This window comes from Gossypium raimondii, chromosome 4, assembly GCF_025698545.1.
Source record: "Gossypium raimondii isolate GPD5lz chromosome 4, ASM2569854v1, whole genome shotgun sequence".
Classification (NCBI taxonomy): Eukaryota; Viridiplantae; Streptophyta; class Magnoliopsida; order Malvales; family Malvaceae; genus Gossypium; species Gossypium raimondii.
In genome coordinates, this window is record NC_068568.1 from 49,223,045 (window position 1) to 49,241,838 (window position 18,794).

Sequence of the window (18,794 nt, forward strand, 5' to 3'; positions counted from 1 at the left end):
GTCAACCTCCTCATTGGGCATCAATAAACACTATTATATCAAATGTCTACAGTGCCTAAAAAAGAATACTACTTGAAAAGTCTTAAATTAAGCTACTTTAAATAAAAACTTTAGCCCTAAGTAGTAAAAGTTTGAGTATTACCATATAACCATTAGAAACAAATTAAACCCATTTTCAAATAAGATAGGAGTCAATTCAACATTTTTATTATATATATCACAAATGACAACAATTTTTAGTACAAAACAACTACCTTCTTCTTGATGATAGATTCAAAATTTTTTCTCTAGAATAAACTTTAAAATTATTCAAAATCGACATAAGTGAAATTGATCTCCTAAAGAAGATAACCAACAAGATCTTAGAAACATAATCTAATTTAATAATGTAGATGACGCATGCATATAAACAGAAACATGATTTTGAAAAATCTCTTGGTTTAGATTTAAAATGGTAAAACAATTACAACACTAAAAAGATACTTGGGAGAATGCACTTTAGTTTATCTGATATTCTAGCAAGTAATTTCTAGACATAAATCCAAGAAGAAGAGAATTACCAACTCTGCCTTTTTCGAGCAAACCAGCGATGAAAGAATCTGCAAGATTTTTTTTTGATAAATTTTGGCAAGGCCTATATTTTCTTCACTATTTTGTGAAGTTTTTAAGAGGAGAAGACGACCGTTTTATAAGGCATTTAATTAATTACCAATTTAAGGTAATCTAGGTGGATTCGCCAGAAAATGAATACACAATAACCATAAAAGGCTATCGCTGCATGGAGAGTTAGAATTGACAAATGTATGCTGAGCAAATATATTCTCTATTTTAATGATGCTCTGATTACGCCAATAAAGACAAAAAAGAAAAAGTTTTCTTTCAACTCAATTTCAACTTGAAAAATACGGAAAATAAGAATGTCTTCATTTGAATAGCATCTAGATGTTCTAACAATTCATGATTTGTTTCAAAATAATAATTTAGACAAGAGCTTGAAACTTAATGACTTGTCAAGATTTTCAAAACAATAATTTAGCCAAAATGGTTTGAAATTTATATTATGAATATGCTAGAAAAATACTTTAGCCATGAAAAGAAAATAAGTGATAAGAATGTTCAAACAATTCATGATTTGTCAATATTTTCATAACAATAATTTAGCCGTAAAAGTTCAAAATTTATATTAAGATCCATTTAGCGTAAAAGGTCAAAAGTTATATTAAGAACCATTGGGAAAAAAATTAACGTTATTGTTTTTCCTTAAATGAAATTTACTACAAGCACCATAGGGAAAATGGAAAAGGCTCATATTTGTAGGAGTGTATAAAAATATTTCCAAATGTAATTCAATTGTGTTTTTATAGAAGTGCAACTGACAAGGTACGACGTAAGACATAAAATTGGCGTGTTTAATGCATTGTATATTTTGCACAATAATGCTTCACTTGTTTACTAATGTAACAACATGAAGAAAAAGCTTATTTATTATATATGTATTTCAATAGTTAGACATAAAATAAAGAATATTTTGTACAATTTTAAACTTAAAATTAGAAAAACTGAGTAAAAACTTTTGTAAAAAAATAAAGCCTCTTCAAAATAAGCGAAAAATTTTCATTGTCACACCCCAAAATTGGGCCTAATAGTTTTGAGATTAATTTAGGGATTTTAGCTCAAATGTATTCAATAATTCAAGCATGGTAAACTGGAAATGTCTCCGTCTATAACTTTTAGAAGATTTAATCAATTTTTGAAAATAAGCTAGGGAAGATCTTTAATTTTGAAATAAGGACTATTTTGGAAAAGGGTGAAAGTCAAGAGTGGTTCAAAAGCAAGTAACCTAAAACTTTAAAATCGACCTAATTTTCCCCCCACCTACAAGAACTCACAAAACCCCTTCCTCTTATTTTTGTTTTGCTATCCCTTGCATCCCTAAACTCATTTTTTCAATTTTATTTTCCAAACTTCAAATCATTTGATTTCTATCATCCTAGCATTAAACCTCTTTAGAATTCCATAAAAACCATCAAGAACACCAATGATTTTGTCATCGCACTACTTGTTAGTTTTCTGGATTTTCAACCAAACGTTTATTTTTCTCTTATCGAAGGTAACAATTCGATTTCCTATTAGTTTTTGATAATACCTAATATTTTAAATGGAGTTTTACTTATTGAATCGTCAGTTTTTAATAAATACCAAAAATTGAGTCGTTAATGGTGGATTTCGAGATTTTGAATGAAACTGATGTTTCAAAGTGCTTTTCAACTTGTTTTAAAGTGATTAGAAAGGTTTTTAAACTTCTCTTAAAGTTTTCTCATAAAGAATTCCAATGTTTTAATAAATTTTTGTGATAATTGCCATAGTATGTCAAAATTCCAAAACCATGAATCTGTGTAGTATTGTGTAGTTTGAAGGTTGAAAATTGTTTTTGGATGTATAATTAGTCAATTGGAATAATTTTTATGTGATATGAATGAGTAGCTGTTGACATTTTTACGTTTCGACTAAGCTAGTCGAAATTTTTAGTTTCAAGAGAATATATCTTAGTTTTGCGTTTTTGGTTGATTTTAGGTGAGTCTATGGCTATATCTTAATTAGGTGATTTACTTTGGTGAAGCTTTGGAATTGTTAGGACCTTCTACGAGTAAAGTGAAAGGCAATGAAAAGATAGTTTAAGCTTTCGGCGACAAGGTGAAAGTGCGTATGGTGAGTATTTGGAATCACTACTTGTAAACACGATTCATAATGATAATTGAGAATTTAGAAGTAGCCTAAACCCCTACTCTAAATTCTGAGTGAAAACTTTCTCATTCCCTTGTTAACTTGTGAAATATGTGATTGTGTGTTGTGGAACTGTGAATTAAGACGTGATACTCTGACATGTGAGATATGCTTATGATGGCTATTGTGAAAGTGTTTATTGTGGGCATGTTGTAATCTTTAGGATGAAATTACGAGCAAAAAAATTTCTTAAGGAGGGGAGAGTTGTATCATCCAAAATTCCAATTAAAAACATGACACCATTTCAATAACGAATATAGTGACTTTTCGAGAAAATTAGAAAATTTGTCCAAAAAAAAAAGAATTTTATGATAATAAAGTGATTTTATATATGTAAAATTAATGAAAAGAATTTTAAAAGTGAGAATGTGGCAAAAGGACTAAATTAAAATTTTAAAAATTTCAAGACTAAAGTTTAAAGTGCCCCAAAAGAGAAAATATGAGTTAATATAGATTTCTTAATGCAAATAGTTTGTAAAATGTATTAGAATAATGGATACTACATTTGGGACCAAATTGGAAAGATTTGATAATGTATGGGCTAATTAAAAAATTCAATTTTGTCGAGATAAAGGGTAAAAGTAAAATTTTTGGTATACAAGGCGTGCATTAAGTGTTAAATTAGAATTATGGAATTTGAGTTGATTAATAAGTATTTGTTGTGATGAAATTGTATTTAAAGACAAAATGGGGCAAAAGGTAATTTTAATTTAAGGGTTTTTTAATATCTTTCAAGAATTAAATTTTTAAACATCAATTGAATGAGATATTGAATAATTTAAATAAGTTTTGAATCATTGGGCCAATGAAATAATGTAGTGGACTATTATTGTTTTAAATGGTGGGCTCATATGTGGACTTAAGCCTTTTGGTCCATTTGGTCAATTTTAAAATGATGAGAAAGGGAGAAAAGAGCTCCCCCCCCCCTCCCTCCAAATTAGCTTCCCCATGTTTCCGACCAACATCTCATCGATGGAGGTTCTCTCCATCTTTTTTGTTTTTTTTCAAGCTTTCCTTGCAATTTCTTCAAAAATCTCAATACCTATATTGAGATTTTGCTAAAATCTACGAGAAAACTCTTCCATTAGCTTGAATCTTCCTTCAAATCATCATTTCTAGGAAATGGTTTTCTTGAGTCTAGAAAGAGAAAGTTAAAGCTTGAGAGAGAAAGCTTCATCAAGGTAAGAAATAGTGATTTCTATCTTTCCTAACTTGTTATTTGAACTTGGATGTTGAATAAAAGCTTAGAAGCCTTGGATATTAATTTTTGATATATTTTTGTGTGTATGGAAAAATGAGGAATTGTTGGATATTGAAATCTCGAGCTAGGATGATGATTAAAACAAGTATTTTGGAGCTTGGTGTGAAATATTTATGCGTCAAATGATAAGTACCCTTGGATAACCCTACTTTTTTTAAACTAATTTTTATAGGAAAATGGTAACAAATATGTAATAAATGTGAAATTGGATATGTAACATCCTCAAAATTTCCAAAGTTCGGAATAGTGATAAATACATGATAAATTAGTCGAAATTTTGGGAAAGACAAATTAAAAATTGTCAATGTTATGAGAAAATGAAGATAGGTGCATAAGGTATTTGAAAAGGTCTACATATTAAGAGAAATAAATTTGGGGGATTGACTAAATTGTAAGAGAGTGAAAAGTAATGGGGCTAAAGTGAGAAATTTTAAAGTTAAAATGATTAAATGGAATCAATGGAAAATGAGGTGGGAATAGGATAGGAAATTTACCAAAAGAAAAGATGAATCATCCATAGAATTGTAGAAAAGTGAAGGGTGAAATGGTAATTATTGGAGAAGATAATTGTGGAGACTTAATGATTAAAATTGGTGGCAAAACATGATTGGAGGGTCAAAGTGTAAATAATTTATTTAAAAGATATTTTGATTAGATTTTTATATAGAAATGTGTAGAAAATTTGAGAAAAAGATGGAAATTCACATTACCTCCATCCACCACCTTCTCCAACTTTTTCTTTTCTTTCAATTAAGTCATTTTCACTAATATCAAGCCAATTAAGCTAGTTTCTTCCAAATTCCTTCATAGTTAGTGAGTGAAATCAATAGAGAAAAGTAGTGGCTACATCAATTTTATAAGATAAGCATCCATGGTTGTCTTAGATAAGAGGAAAGTAAGGACCAAGTGGAGAAATAAGCAAGGGAGAAGTGAAAAGAAGAAGAAAGCTTAATTTCAAGCCTTGAATTGTAAGTACAACTAGAGGATTATTTATTTTAATTGTGTTGTTAATAGTTAGGTTAAATTAGAGGTATAAATGCTTGAATATAATATTTTAAGTATAATTTTACATGTTACATGAATGAAGAATTAGACATGATGATAATTAAGTATTAAGAATGATGAATTGATTGTGTTATACTAAATAAATTACAATGGAGAAATAGAAATAAAAGTGAGGAAAAGACTAAAGATGTGAAAAGGACTAATTTGTAAATGATGGAAAATTTGATAGGAATGTTATTGTTAAAATAAGTGTATACATGAAGTAGAATATGTAAAAGATTGATATGTGTAATGTTATAGTAAGGTTATGAATAATACCAATGAAGTATAAATAAGAAAGGATTAAATTGGAAAGTATGTAAAAGTAATGTGTGATAAATATGATAAGAATTAATAGTGAATTGTGGATATTTTGCTAAGTAATGTAAAATGCTATGTGTATTAAAGAAATTGAAATTTCTGAATATTATATTATTGTTATAAGGACTATATTGTTAAAAAATGTAAAAGTGACATGAGATAGATGTGATAAGGATTAGTGAAATTTTATGGAAATTATATTTAGTAATGAAATATGTTATATATATGTATTAAAAAGTTATTAAAGTTCTATTAATGTACTAAGGACCAAATTGCAATATTTGTAAAAGTGACATGTGAAATGAGATAAGAAATTATTGTGAATTATGAGAATATTGTTAAGAATTGAAATATGCTACATGTATTATTGAAAATGGAAAACTTTGTTACACGGATTGTAGCTATAAGGACTAAATCTAAATAAATGTAAAATATATATGTTCTAATCTAAATTGAGAAAATGCAATTGATATTGATGAGGATGCCCAAGTTGACGAGATAAGAACTAGTGAGATATAGATGGAAAGCTAGGATAATAAAGATTATGTTTAATTTCCTTGGGCTCAATGTGTTAGAATAATTGGTTGTGAATCATAAAAGTCAAAATAAGCATTAGTTATAAAGATAAATGTTGACTATAATAATGTTTTTAAGTTGTGAATTGGACGTGTGTGCATATGTGTGTGCTAATGGTCTTGATGGATAAATGTTAATTGTAATTTTAATGTGTCATAATAGACTTAGTGAAATGCTAGGATATGATTGACATGCCAATTAGGGTCTAAAACACGTTAGGAGTTTTGTATCTAGAGTTTTATTGCCTTCAGGCTATGCAGTAACATGCAAATTCTAAAGCCTTTGAGCTTAGCATTCCATTGCTCTCTTTTTGGTGTTGTGTAGTTTATGCTCTTTTAAGCTTTTTGGTGTGGTGGATTGATGTGTTGCACTACTATACAATTTTGCACTTTGGTTCCCTTTAGTGTGGTGGAGCAGTCACATGTATTTGAGTTGTTTTGTTGGAATTTACTAAGGGCAGAACATATTAAGATTTGATAATAGAATTATAGTTGTAAGAAATCTCCTAAAGTGGTATGGGTTAAAAGTTTAATGAGTTAAAAGAGACAAATTTGAATAAATCCTTGAGTTAAAAATGAACATGTTATATATTATGTTCCGACCACTAGTGATATAAGTGAAGTATGAGATAAGTCATAAGACGTAAAATTGAGAGTAAAACTTATGATTTTGTAAACCCAATGGAAAAATGAACAAAGTTTGTATATGGCGTGCATAAGGAACCAATGTCCATAAGTGAAACTGAGTTAAATGATTTTGGTTAGAAAGATGAACGTATGTGAGGTCTAATGCTTATTAGAAACACATGTTTAAGATCCATAATGTGAATAATTAGTATACCATTAATATGTAAGTTGAGCTTCATGATTCGGTAATTAGATAAGACTCCGTTAGAAAGGCTAAACATAGCATTAATAAATTTTGAAAAATTTGTCTTAAGGGCTCAACATTGATAACAGAATAGAATAAGTTTGATTATCCTTATGTACTTACTAAGCTCATCAAGTTCACGCGTTAGTTGTTTTAAACACCTAGATTTTGGATTTTTCGAAAAGATGGTGTTTTGACTTAGGAGCATCGCATCACCACTTGAGATTAAGGTTTTAGTTCCTAAATTTATCTATAATTGGTTTTGAATCTTGGCATGTAGATAAAGACATTTATTGGAATTAAATTTGTAAGGTTATTTGTAAATTTCAACTCTTTTGACAGCTCTTTTATAAGCTTTTGTTTCATTACTCACTTTGAACGCATTTATGGCTTGTAATTTGGATCTTTGTGAGTTTAGGAACTATGTAATTATGACTTGATACTTATTGATATGATACGAATATGTTTGGAAATGATTTTTTTTTTGTTTAATTTTCAACTTTAAGGGCTTAGGGTCTAGTATCATTGCCTTAGCTATTGGACCAGAACAAGTCAGTAGCTAAAATGTTACAATACATGGACCATGTATCGAGACCTAGGGCTTAAGTACTGATATCTTAGCCCTTGGACAATGCCTTTGCACTATTTTGGCCGTTTTGAGCTCCCCAAAGCTCATACTTGACCTCGAGCACTTTTGATCAATCAAAAAAGGTTTTCGAATGGTTTTAAGTTGATTTTAAAGCCTTCAAAATGTTTTTATATTATCTTTATCTTTATGATTTTATTTAAATTATTTGATGTTTTAAATTATGATGACACTCCTATTTTTCTCAAACTGAATGACTTCGGTTTAAGACAATGAGCTTCAACCAATTGTTTTATGACTTGGATGTGCCCCATGAATATTCAATGACTCGAACTGATTCCTAATTATATTGAATCTTTCTAAACTTGTTTAATTTAATTTAAAGGACATTAATATGTTTTCAAACATAGATTTTTATAAAAGAAAATTTTTAGTTCAAGGTTGAAAGTGCTCCGGCAACTCGTCTCACTTATATCGTACATCAAGATGGGTAAAGGGTGTTACAATAGACCATTTAGATTACCAACTAATATAAGTTGTCTTCTCGCATTGTGATTTGACCACATAATGCAACTTAATATTCGTTAAATGTTAAGTAACGAGTAAGTCAATATTTGCTTGCGTGCAAAAATCGTTGAGGACAAAATAAAAACGACATTAATGTAAATGATTGAATTTTATTTAAACCAGTATGTTCAAAAAAATTATAAGTGCATTATGACGAAAAACTATACTAGGAGCACTAGATCCCAACACTATCGAGAGTTATTGTCCCTAACGAGGGTTTTAACTTGACTCTCCGATAGAAAATATGCTTTTTTATTGAGGGATTTCATACTCTTTCGGGAGAATCCTTCTAAGTGTTGTTTATTGAGAGTTAGTGGACCCCTCAATCGGTTGGTATTACTCTTGATGAGATTTTTTCTCCTGATTTTGCCAAGAGTTTGAGTGCCTAAAGAGGCAACAGATTCAACAGAATGGAACTGCCTCATTGGGTGCTTGAAAAGGCAAACCATGTGAGTGCATAGTCACTATGGGTGTAAATGATACACTAGTGCTCGCAGACTACTCAAGTTTTACTCAAAAAAAAAAAGAAATTGAACTCGATTCAATAATTATCAAGTCAATCTCGAGCTATTAATCAAGCTAGATTCAAGCTTAGTAATACTTCGCTTGAGCGGGTCACCAATCTTATCAAGCTTTTCCTTTATAATATATATTTTAACCCCAAGCTTAATTATCAACATGCGCTTGAGCTTAAGTTTGACTACATACAAGCTTAATTGAGCTTAAGTATGAAAACTGATAAACGAGCTTAATCGAACTTGAGTGGCTCGATTATATGTCTAGCCAGCTTGAGCTTAAAAATAGATATTCAATTGAGCTCAAGCTGAGTATCAAGCTCCGAATTTTGAGTTAAACTCGAGCTTAAGTTTGCCAATATCAAAGCTTGGCTCAGCTCAATTGCACCTTTACAGTCACCTACCAAGAAAATCTTAATATTGGCACTTTGTGGGATTTGAACTCTTACCTTATAACATAGAGTAGTTATCCATTTAGGCAATACCAACTTTTTGAAGATTTTTTTCCGAATGAGTCGACTTTCCGCTAACAATATTAATATAATGTATTATATTGTAATATAAATTAAAAATAATTAGTAAAATAAAAATGGAGTTGGATGAAGCATGGAGAAGTGTTAAAAATGTAAATGGTATCTATGCAGGAGAAGGGATTGTATGAAACTGTGATTTCACATGTAATAACCCAAATTTGCCCGGCCCAAATTAAATACTAAATACAAAAAATAAATAAAAATAATAGTCTAATGTTTAGTGTCCATTTACAAGCAACGGGCTCAATGGCCCAAATCACTAACCCAATATACCCTAGCAACCCAAATTACAAATCCAGCCCAATAACCAATTACTGGCCCAAATCTAATTTATCCCAGGCCCAAAATCCACCAAAACCCTAGCAGTACCCAGTTCCCAGCGCCGCATGACCGCACGACTTCTAGCGCCACCCTCTGCGCTTCCCCCAGCCACGTACGCCTCCGTACGTGCCACGTTCGCGCCTCCGTACACGCCACGTCCCTCGTCGTACGCTGTACCTACAAATAGAGCCAAACCACGCAGCAGAAAAGAAAAAAATGTATTTTAAATGTTTTTTCATTTTCTCTCGGCCTATAAAACAAAAGGCGAGACTTTTGTAAGTTTTTTACGGACACACACCAAAAATCAATACAAAAAGAATACAACAGCAGAAAATCAAAGGGTTTTTGGGGAAGGTGATCTTTTTCTGTCTATTTCAGTTTTTTCATTACTGTTTTCTTCTTTTTTATTTTTTAATCATGTACAAAGGGGGTCTTACCTGGTAGCGCCTTTGGATCCGCGTGAGGAGGAGCTAAAAGCCCCTAGGGGTGCAGCTCCGACCGCCGTTGACGGGGAAATCACGGCGAAGATCGACGGAGTCTCGGACGGCGCTGAAGGCTAGGGTTGAAACCCTAGCAGAGGAAACAAGAAGATTTTTTTAAAACAGACTGCTAATGTTTTTTTGTTAGAAAATTTTGTTTAAATAATAATACCATACGACGCCGTTTTGGGCTAGGGTTCCTAGCATCCAAACGACGTCGTTTAGGCAACGACCCGAGGACCCGACCCAGATGCGGCTAGATCCGCGTGTTATGGTCTAGGAGGGAATATTTGTGCTATTAGTCCTCCCGATTTGTTTCTTTGATTTGATTCGGTTTTTGTTTATTTACAAAATTTCCCCCATATTTTTGATATTACTTCATTTTAGCCCATTTGCAGCGTGTCGTTTGAATGGGCAAGGAATATTTCCTATTTTAGTCCCTATGTTATTCGCGTTTTGCAATTTGGACTTTTCCTTTTGTTTATTTCAGATTTATCCCAAAATTTTTGCTTTAATTCCAAATCAGCCCATTGTTTTATTAATTAGTTTAATATTAATTTGTTATTATTTTTTGTTATTTTCATTATTATTATATTTGGTTACATTTTCGATTACTTATTTTAAATTCTTTTATTTTATTATTATCATAACTTTGTGATGAATTATTTTTATAATATTTTAATAACTTTTATTTTATAATAGACTTTCAAAAGCCATTTTATATATTTCATCTTTAAAGATTTATCGATAACATCCCTATTTAATTTTTTTATGTACATAACCTATATTAAATTATTTTATTATACATATGTATGTACATAAAATACTATTGATTTCAAATTATTTGTTTTAACTATATTTTGGTATATTTCAAACTTTCACATATATATATATATATATATTATTTTAAATTCATTTTAATATGTAAATTTTCTTCTTTCATGTTACCTTTTATTATTTTGAAAAGGCTTGTTACATTTTAGTTAATTCGCTTGTATTTTTTAGATTAACCTTTTAATTCTTTTTGCTTGCTAATATGGATGTTAGTATATGCATAGTGTAGGGTATAAAATTGATGCTCTTACATATATGATATTGTTTATTCGCATATATCGAATCTTTGTTATTCATTAATGCATGCTTTAGTTTACAAATTATCATTCCGCGTTGTACACTATTATGCAATCGTTTTTATTTATTCAAAAGATTACAAATGTCAAAGTTATTTTATACAAAAGCCTTTCAAAATAACACATATGCTCGATATTTGAAATTCCCGAGAGAATCGAGCCCTAATGTATTGGGTTCTATTTCTCCTCGTTGAATCTAAATAATCGAAAGTTTTCTTTAATCAAAATATATAAAACTCACTCTCGGGAATTCGATAAGTCGTGTCCTAATGTATTGGATGTGATACGTCGTTTTCTCGAAATGAGGATTTAAAAAATAATAAGGGCAATATTCAATGCTCGGAACTTTGAGAAATCGTGCCCTAACGTATTGGGTTTCAATTTTTCATCGGACTTAAAGCAATTGAATATCCTTTTTAAATCTCACCATGAAAGTTTTGAAAATCAAAAGACAAACTTATTCTCGAGGACTAAAAATGCCGTGCCCTAATGTATTGGGTGTGTCATTTTATTACTCCAAGATAAGGAGGTCTTTGGTATTCGCATTGATTTATCCATGCATCTTTTATGAAATTAGCACTAATAAGAGAGGGGAAGGATCGTATTTTAAAAGCTTTTCAAAGTTTCAACACTAAGACATAAGATGATCAATTCGGTACCAATTTTGGGCGTTACGAGGGTGCTAACCCTTCCTCGTGCGTAACCGACTCCCGAACCTGTTTTCTCAAAATTCGCAGACCTAAAATTATTTTCTAGGTGATCCGATCACACCTTAATAAAAGATCGGTGGCGACTCCATTTCTATTTTCAAAATCGATACCCATTTTTTAAAAAATAAATAAATAAAAAGTGGTTTCGACATCACATAATCCTTGTCCCTTTTCAATAAGAGAATGACAAATCAGATTTTTTTTCTCCTGATTTTTAGCATTTTTAGTTGGATTTAATTTTTTTTTCAATAGGAAAAATCTGATTTTTCATTCTCCTATTAGAAAGGGATAAGGATGACGTGAAATCACAGTTTCATACAATCTTTTCTCATCTATGCAAAAGTGGACAGGAATGAATGAGACAATAGTTATCCCAATTTGGCTCCTTCACCATCCAACTTGGTTTGATTCGAAACACTTACCTAATATCACCAAGTAATTAATTAAAATTTAATTTGATCGAAAATAAACATAAAATAAAACTAGTGTAGCAATAGAGGCAGTATTGGAAAAGCATGCACGCACGGAATTAAGAGATCCAGATTTAGCAAGTGTAGCAATTGCAAGCAGAAGCAGGACAAGGAAAAAGATAAACTAAAGTCGTGCCTTTGTAACCTACTTAGGAATAGGATAGGATAGGAAGGTGTTAGATGTTTTGAATTAGAATATGTACACCATTACCAGGCTCTACGATCATTCTATAAGCAGGAGAATGTCGATATTTGGTCGACAGAGAGAAAGTAAATTTGGAGATAATGAGGGCAAGGACAATTTTTAACTGAACCATTGCCATGTTTCTGCCTAAGCACAAGCGAGAGCCCACTCCAAATGGAATATAGGCTTGAGGGTACTTGCAAGCTTTAGAAACGCCATCACTGAACCTCTCTGGCTTGAATTCATTCGCATCTGAACCCCAAATCTCAGCGTCCCGATGCAGAGTTGGTATCAGCGTCCACAAGCATGTTCCCTTGGGAATAGTAACATTTCCAAGTTGGATCTCCTCAAGCGCCTCCCTTGACACAAATGCCGCTGGCGGATATAAACGCAAGGCTTCTTGAATCACCATCGTTACCTGCAACCAACACCCTTGTATAATTTGTTAGCTTTAACTTTTAACAGTAGTGAGGAATGTGAACTGAGATGTGCTCATTAATTTTACTTACAGTTTTCAGGCGGGACACCGAGTCTGCATCTGGCAAGCTGCCCCCGCAAACTTGGGCCACTTCTGCTCTAACACGAGATTGCCACTCAGGCTGCAGCGCAAGCAGCATGAGGCACCAGGAGGCGGCAACCGCTGTAGACTCGTGGCCAGCAAAATATATATTCTTGCAGTTATCAACTATGAAGCGCTTGGATGAATCCTCACCAAGACTTTGGTCATTCAATGCCCCTTCCAGTATCAAGTGCAATAGATCCTTCTCTGATGAACATGCCTCTTTGCATTTGCTTTCCCGCTCTTTCACTGTTTCCCAGATTAGGGACTCTATCTCTCTCTCCAAACTCAAGATCTCATTTTGCTTCTTCATTGGCAGAAGTCTGCATTTTCAATTGCATGAATGTCTATAAAAGACAACAGGGTATAAACACATGTATATCTGGTCAAACTAATGTGAGATTCATAACTCATTGCCCCAAGTATCATCATTCATACCAACTTGTAAGGTATTATCCCTTTTAGCCATTGTATTTCATGGTTTTGTCTACACAAGACCCTGCCTTTGCTGAGCTCCTTGGGAATATTTTTAGTTGATCACTCTAGATAACTATTAATCAGTTGTCTAATGTTTTTAACATTAAGGGATATAATGGAAACTTGGAAGGAATGAAAGAGAGGAGATAACATCTATATGCAAATTGACAGGTAGATGATTTATCTGAAACTCATGATTAAGACAAGCACGTACGTACCCATAGCCTGGAACTCCGAAAAGAAAGCTTTGCTTGGAAATAGCTGTTTGAAGTTTCCTAAGCTTGGAAAATATCTCCCTGCCTTTAGAATAAGAGCTCCCAAAACAAGCTCTAGCGATGACATCTGCTGTGAATCCCCTCAAATCCTCATCCACTCTAATGTCTGCCATCACACCACTTTGGGCCTCAATGCTGTCCTCCCACTTTCTTACAAGAGGTTGCATGGACTCCACCATTAGCCCCACCATTACCTGCTAAATTAAATTTCACTCCATTAATTGCATTGGTTTCATCATTGCTGTTAGTTTTGCACGTGACTTATATTACTCTTAGTGCATACCTTGACCTTGTCCATGAAGAACTCAGGGGCAATTATTTTCCTCTGCTGTGCCCATAGGGGGCCATTGGATCTCAAAATGCCATTGCCGAGCATAGGTGCCAGTCTCTTTGTTATGTAAGAGGGCTTACCTAAATCCAAACTAATGCATTGGTTCATTTCTTTCACAAGCTCTGCCTGGTTCACATACAAGTGCTGCCTTGTCCCTGTTGAATACGTGTATATTGGACCTGCATTTTTACCAAAATTGATTGCTAGACGATGTTCATGTAAATCTTAATAAATACCATGTAGGACAAAATTTATAAAGGTAAAAAGAAATTTCTTATCTTTTACACGTGTCACGTGCGCATTTATGGACAAAAACTATAACGCAAAAGAAGAAAGAAAGCGAGGGGTAAATAATTGATTGACCAATATACGTGTTGGATATTGAATTATTAATGAATGGGGACCAGGTCTGAAACAGAAACACAAAGTTGACTGAAAATCCGCGTTTGCCCCCGCAATGCCAGCTCTGTTCCTGGCAGTTCTAGTTTTAAGGCTATTCCCTCAGATTCATGACTTGTTAAACACTAGACCAATCTCCTTCAAATACTCCTACTAATATTATATCTTCAAGTCGTTGTCAGTGTCACCCACCCACCCTGTCTGTGTGTTGTGTAATAAGTTAATTAATTTTCTGTAGAAGAAATTAAAAATAAAATTAGTGCTGGTTTTCTTATTTCTCCACATTGTACAAATTGTGGAGATTTATGTGACACTATAGAGTAATATACCCCCAAAGAATCTGCGCCTTTGTTTCTCTTCTGGGTTGGTTGACAAAGTTTACCCAAAAATGATCCATACAATATGATGTTGCATGTGATAATTGCAATGGTACAGTGACAAACATTAAGAAAAATGAAAAACAGAATAGCAGAGTTGTAAAAGGAGTGTTTGCAGAAATATCCCACTTCATGGGGGGAAAAGGAAACAAAGAGTTGTGTAGCTTAGTAGTTAAGTAGTAGAAGAGAGGAAGGGTGTTACCGTATTCCTTTCTCCACTGCACGAAGTATGGGAAGAGAGAGGAAGTATAGTCGTGGGCAACAATATCGGCATTATTAGGAGTGGAGGTGAGAGCATTCAATTGGATCTTTTGCATCTCAGGGAGGTTGCCGTATATGAGTGAAGGTGATGGACCTTTGATACCCTGCATCCACAGCTTCCTCCTCAGCCTTTCCGACCTGAACCACATGCTGTTATACAGATGATGAACCAAAAACCAAACCGCTCCCACAACAGCAACACTTATGGACAAAATATGGGACTTGTCCATTTTTTTTATTTTCCAACTTTAGTTTTCCTATAGCTATAGATTATGTATTATTGGAAAGCAGAGGGAGGGAACATGAATGAAGGTGGCGGAAGCAAGAAGATGATGAGCTTCTATTTATAGCAACCAAGTAGGTGGAGTAGAGAGGGGTAATTGCCTATAGAGACATTAAGCTGGAAGCAAAGGGGTAAAGAAGCACGCGCATGTCATTTTCACATTCACCCTCCTATTATTCGGCCTCATAAGTTGATTGGACGCATTGGACTGACGTTTGATAGACCTCGACCCCAAGGTTATTGGATTTGGGAGATTGAGGGTCCAGAAAGGGACATCACTTAACCCTTTATTTATATAATAATAAATTATGCTCTATATACACCAACTTGTTGCATTTATGTTTTAATCACTACTCAATCACTATTATTGTCTACTTATACGGTTCCCTTGCTTTAATTCCCTGGATCAGCGACAGTAAATTAGACTAGTAGTGAACTACCTTAATCAAACAAGGTTGATTTATAGGTGTTGTAGGATTAAAATAGGAATTAGCCACTAGATGAGATGCATGAATTTCTGAGAAATGTATGACGATGGCAACTGTTTTGTAGTACTAGTAATATGGAGATATTCATTTGTATGGAGAACAAAACAAAATGAGTGACCCACATGGGATAATGCAATGCCGACAATTGGGGTCAACAGTGAGTGGATGGATGAATAAGCTAAAAAAGTAATTATAATAACAATAATATTTGGTTGTCGTAGAAGAAAATGAATATATAGAGAGAAAGAAAGCCTTCTCTGTATCGGTATCTGTACTATGCCTGGTTTGGTGCAAAACGGAAATGAAATAATGCAAAATGAGTGGTCCAAAGACGAGGAAGATAAGTGGGAGGTCAAAAGAAATTGAAGAGACCTGGGGAGGGAGTGAGGACCATCAGCAGCACCGTCTAATTAGTATTATTCACTTCATAGAAGAATACTCCTACTATATCCTTCCTTTGCCTGAAGGATCACTTCCACCTCAGCCTTTGTACCGATTTCTTCATATCTAAATCGGGCTGTGTGGGGCTTGGCTAGCCATGCACCACCTTTTCCTTTTGCTTAAATAGGAGTAGCAGGCGCTATTAATTTCATGTAATCCCCTAGTAAAGTATTCATTTACACTACTAAAAATGTTTTCACTTGTAGGTGGTATTCACCTGCCACAATTTGTAGTATCAAATTAAGTATTTTTAGGCATTTAAAACAACTTATTTTTAATTCATTTTATGTTATTTTAATACATTTTTAGTTTTAGTAGCTTAGATTTAATTATTAGCAAAATAAGCAATTTTATGCATTTTTCTAATATTTTGACGACCCGTTAGGCCAACGCGGGCCTTAGGAATGACTAATAGACTACTTGAGTGTGCAGGGTGTCATTTCAGGCCAAAAAAATATAAACAACAACTATCATGTCTCGACATAGGCATGCAAAGTCACAACAAAGAACTTTGAAGCCAAAAACGTAATCTTGGGACGAAATAGGATGTGTGTGTATCCGTATGCCTAGACCGACCAGGTATCTTAGGTGGTAAACCTTAGTGAAGATGAGACCTGACAGGTATTCTTAGCTTAGGGTGGTAAATAATTCAATTAAAGTTAATTAATAGCTTAATTATATAATTAGGGATTTAATCGATCATAGGCCGAGAGCTCAAACCGTTGATACTAGAAATAGGAAATTCCATTAGGTTAATTACTTTAATTGGTTTAATTAGTTTAATTAATATTTTAATTCTGAATCAACACTACTAACTCGTGACTCAAATAGATTAATAATTATTTTAATAATAAATTTCTTCAATCTGCAATCCCTTTGATATGATCCTCATAATACTTACCAAGTGTTTCGTTGTAAACTAACTATATTACAATTTGACATGTTCACTTCCAAATACCACGATTTTTACTCTAAACGTTCGCACATCTGGAGACAATTATATATGAAGGAGTCTTTCAAACCCAGTCAAATATATAATCTCAACTTAGAAGGGTTCGGTTATAAATTTGACTTTAATATTGCCAACCTTATCTATGTAATCATATATATATATAGATATAATATAACAAGGTACATAGGATATATATGTGAATGGCGTTCTCCCATTTTTTATTTATATCTAATATATTTTTAAACATGAATTTAAATATTTATTAATATCCTGGCATTCCCAAACATTTTAACTAATATTTATTAATTAACATATATTATAAATTTTATCTATAATTTCATATTTAAGATAAACTTAAAATCTAACTAATTTTAATAAATATTTGAAATATTAAAAGAGTATAAAATATAAAATGAATCTAGATATGACTCGTATATTAAAATATTGATAAACTTAAAAGTAATTAAATTTTATACGGGTTTGTTATGAAACTTAGGAAAAGAAAGAGAAATGAATTTCAATGCATACTAGTACCTAGTCAAAAAATCTAAGTTATAGCCTAATTTGCATTTTAAAATATAGATTTAAATTAACATCCCCCTTCAAACTTAAGGTGGTGCTGTGGATTGTAGCTTGAGTTTGGAAACTAAGTCGTGAAATCTGATTGGAAGATGTGTCTTTGTGAAAATATCTGCGATCTGAGATGATAAGGACACAGAAGCAAGGTGTGGAGTGCCCAAGTAACATGATGTTGTACAAAATGACAGTCAACCTCTATGTGTTTTGTACATTTATAAAACACATCATTATAAGCTATCTAAATTGTGCTGTGATTATCACAATGTAGAACAGTAGCAGTAGGAGATGAGAGTCCTATATGTGATAGTCAGAAATAGGGCCTAATCGGAACAATGGTTTCGTAACCACAAATCTGAAGTGAAATAGTTTAATTTTACAAATTTTTATTAATTACCGATTGATTGAAATATTGTGTGAAAATATGAATAGGAAATTTTAATGATTTAGTGCCTAATTGAATTTTTAGGACTAAATTAAGAAAAATACAAAGTGTGACTAATTAGTGATTAAAGGACTTAATTGAATTATTGCATGAAATTGGAAGTGTTTATGTGACAAATATACCATAAATTAGTATTATGGACACATAAGGGTAATTCTAGAAAAATACCTAAGTAAGTGGGTCAAGGGCATTTTTGTCAAAATTGAATAAAAGACAAAATAAGATGAAAATAAGTGTTCATGTTCTTCAAAAATTAAAGAGCTTGCTGCTGAAAATTTCATGTCCCAATAGCCAGGGTTCTTGATTTTTCTAAGCTCAATTGTAAGTGATTTCTTACCCCGTTTTTAATTATTTTCGTATTTTTATGCTTATTGAAGCTTGAATTTCATGTTTCTACCATTTATTTTAAATGGAATTAAAGTTTAAAAATTGACTCATTCATGATATAGTTCTAATTTGATGAGTGATGATAGATAATGAATGTTTGAAGTGCTAATTACGAGTTTTACTAGATGAATTTCGATAAAAATGTTGAAAAAGGACTAAATTGTGAAAGATAGTAAAGTGTGCATAAAGTTG

At 32.5% G+C, this 18,794-nt stretch overlaps 1 protein-coding gene across 2 annotated transcripts; it reads right to left on the reverse strand.

Moving 5' to 3' along the window:
* Positions 1-12,202: 12,202 nt before the first annotated feature.
* On the reverse strand, positions 12,203-15,422 carry LOC105780383 (cytochrome P450 714A1). Of its 2 annotated transcripts, none has more exons than XM_012604672.2 (5): positions 14,972-15,422; positions 13,946-14,172; positions 13,606-13,859; positions 12,861-13,233; positions 12,203-12,769 (listed from the first exon to the last, which is right to left on the reverse strand). In XM_012604672.2, exons 1-5 carry the CDS (start codon positions 15,258-15,260, stop codon positions 12,344-12,346), a joined length of 1,569 nt encoding a protein of 522 aa, XP_012460126.1. In that variant the 5' UTR covers positions 15,261-15,422; the 3' UTR covers positions 12,203-12,343. The 2 variants fall into 2 exon arrangements, with proteins under 2 accessions (XP_012460126.1, XP_012460127.1); XM_012604673.2 differs by having other exon boundaries at positions 13,606-13,856; positions 14,972-15,417.
* Positions 15,423-18,794: the final 3,372 nt, after the last annotated feature.

Bases quoted from the DNA above. Each gene is read 5' to 3' on its own strand.
- LOC105780383 (XM_012604672.2), bottom strand. From the start codon at position 15,260: ATGGACAAGTCCCATATTTTGTCCATAAGTGTTGCTGTTGTGGGAGCG. The intron at 13,860-13,945 runs GTATGCACTAAG...AATTTAATTTAG, and splicing joins TCTTCATGGACAAGGTCAAG to CAGGTAATGGTGGGGCTAAT. The intron at 12,770-12,860 runs GTAAGTAAAATT...TGTTGGTTGCAG, and splicing joins CGGTGTCCCGCCTGAAAACT to GTAACGATGGTGATTCAAGA.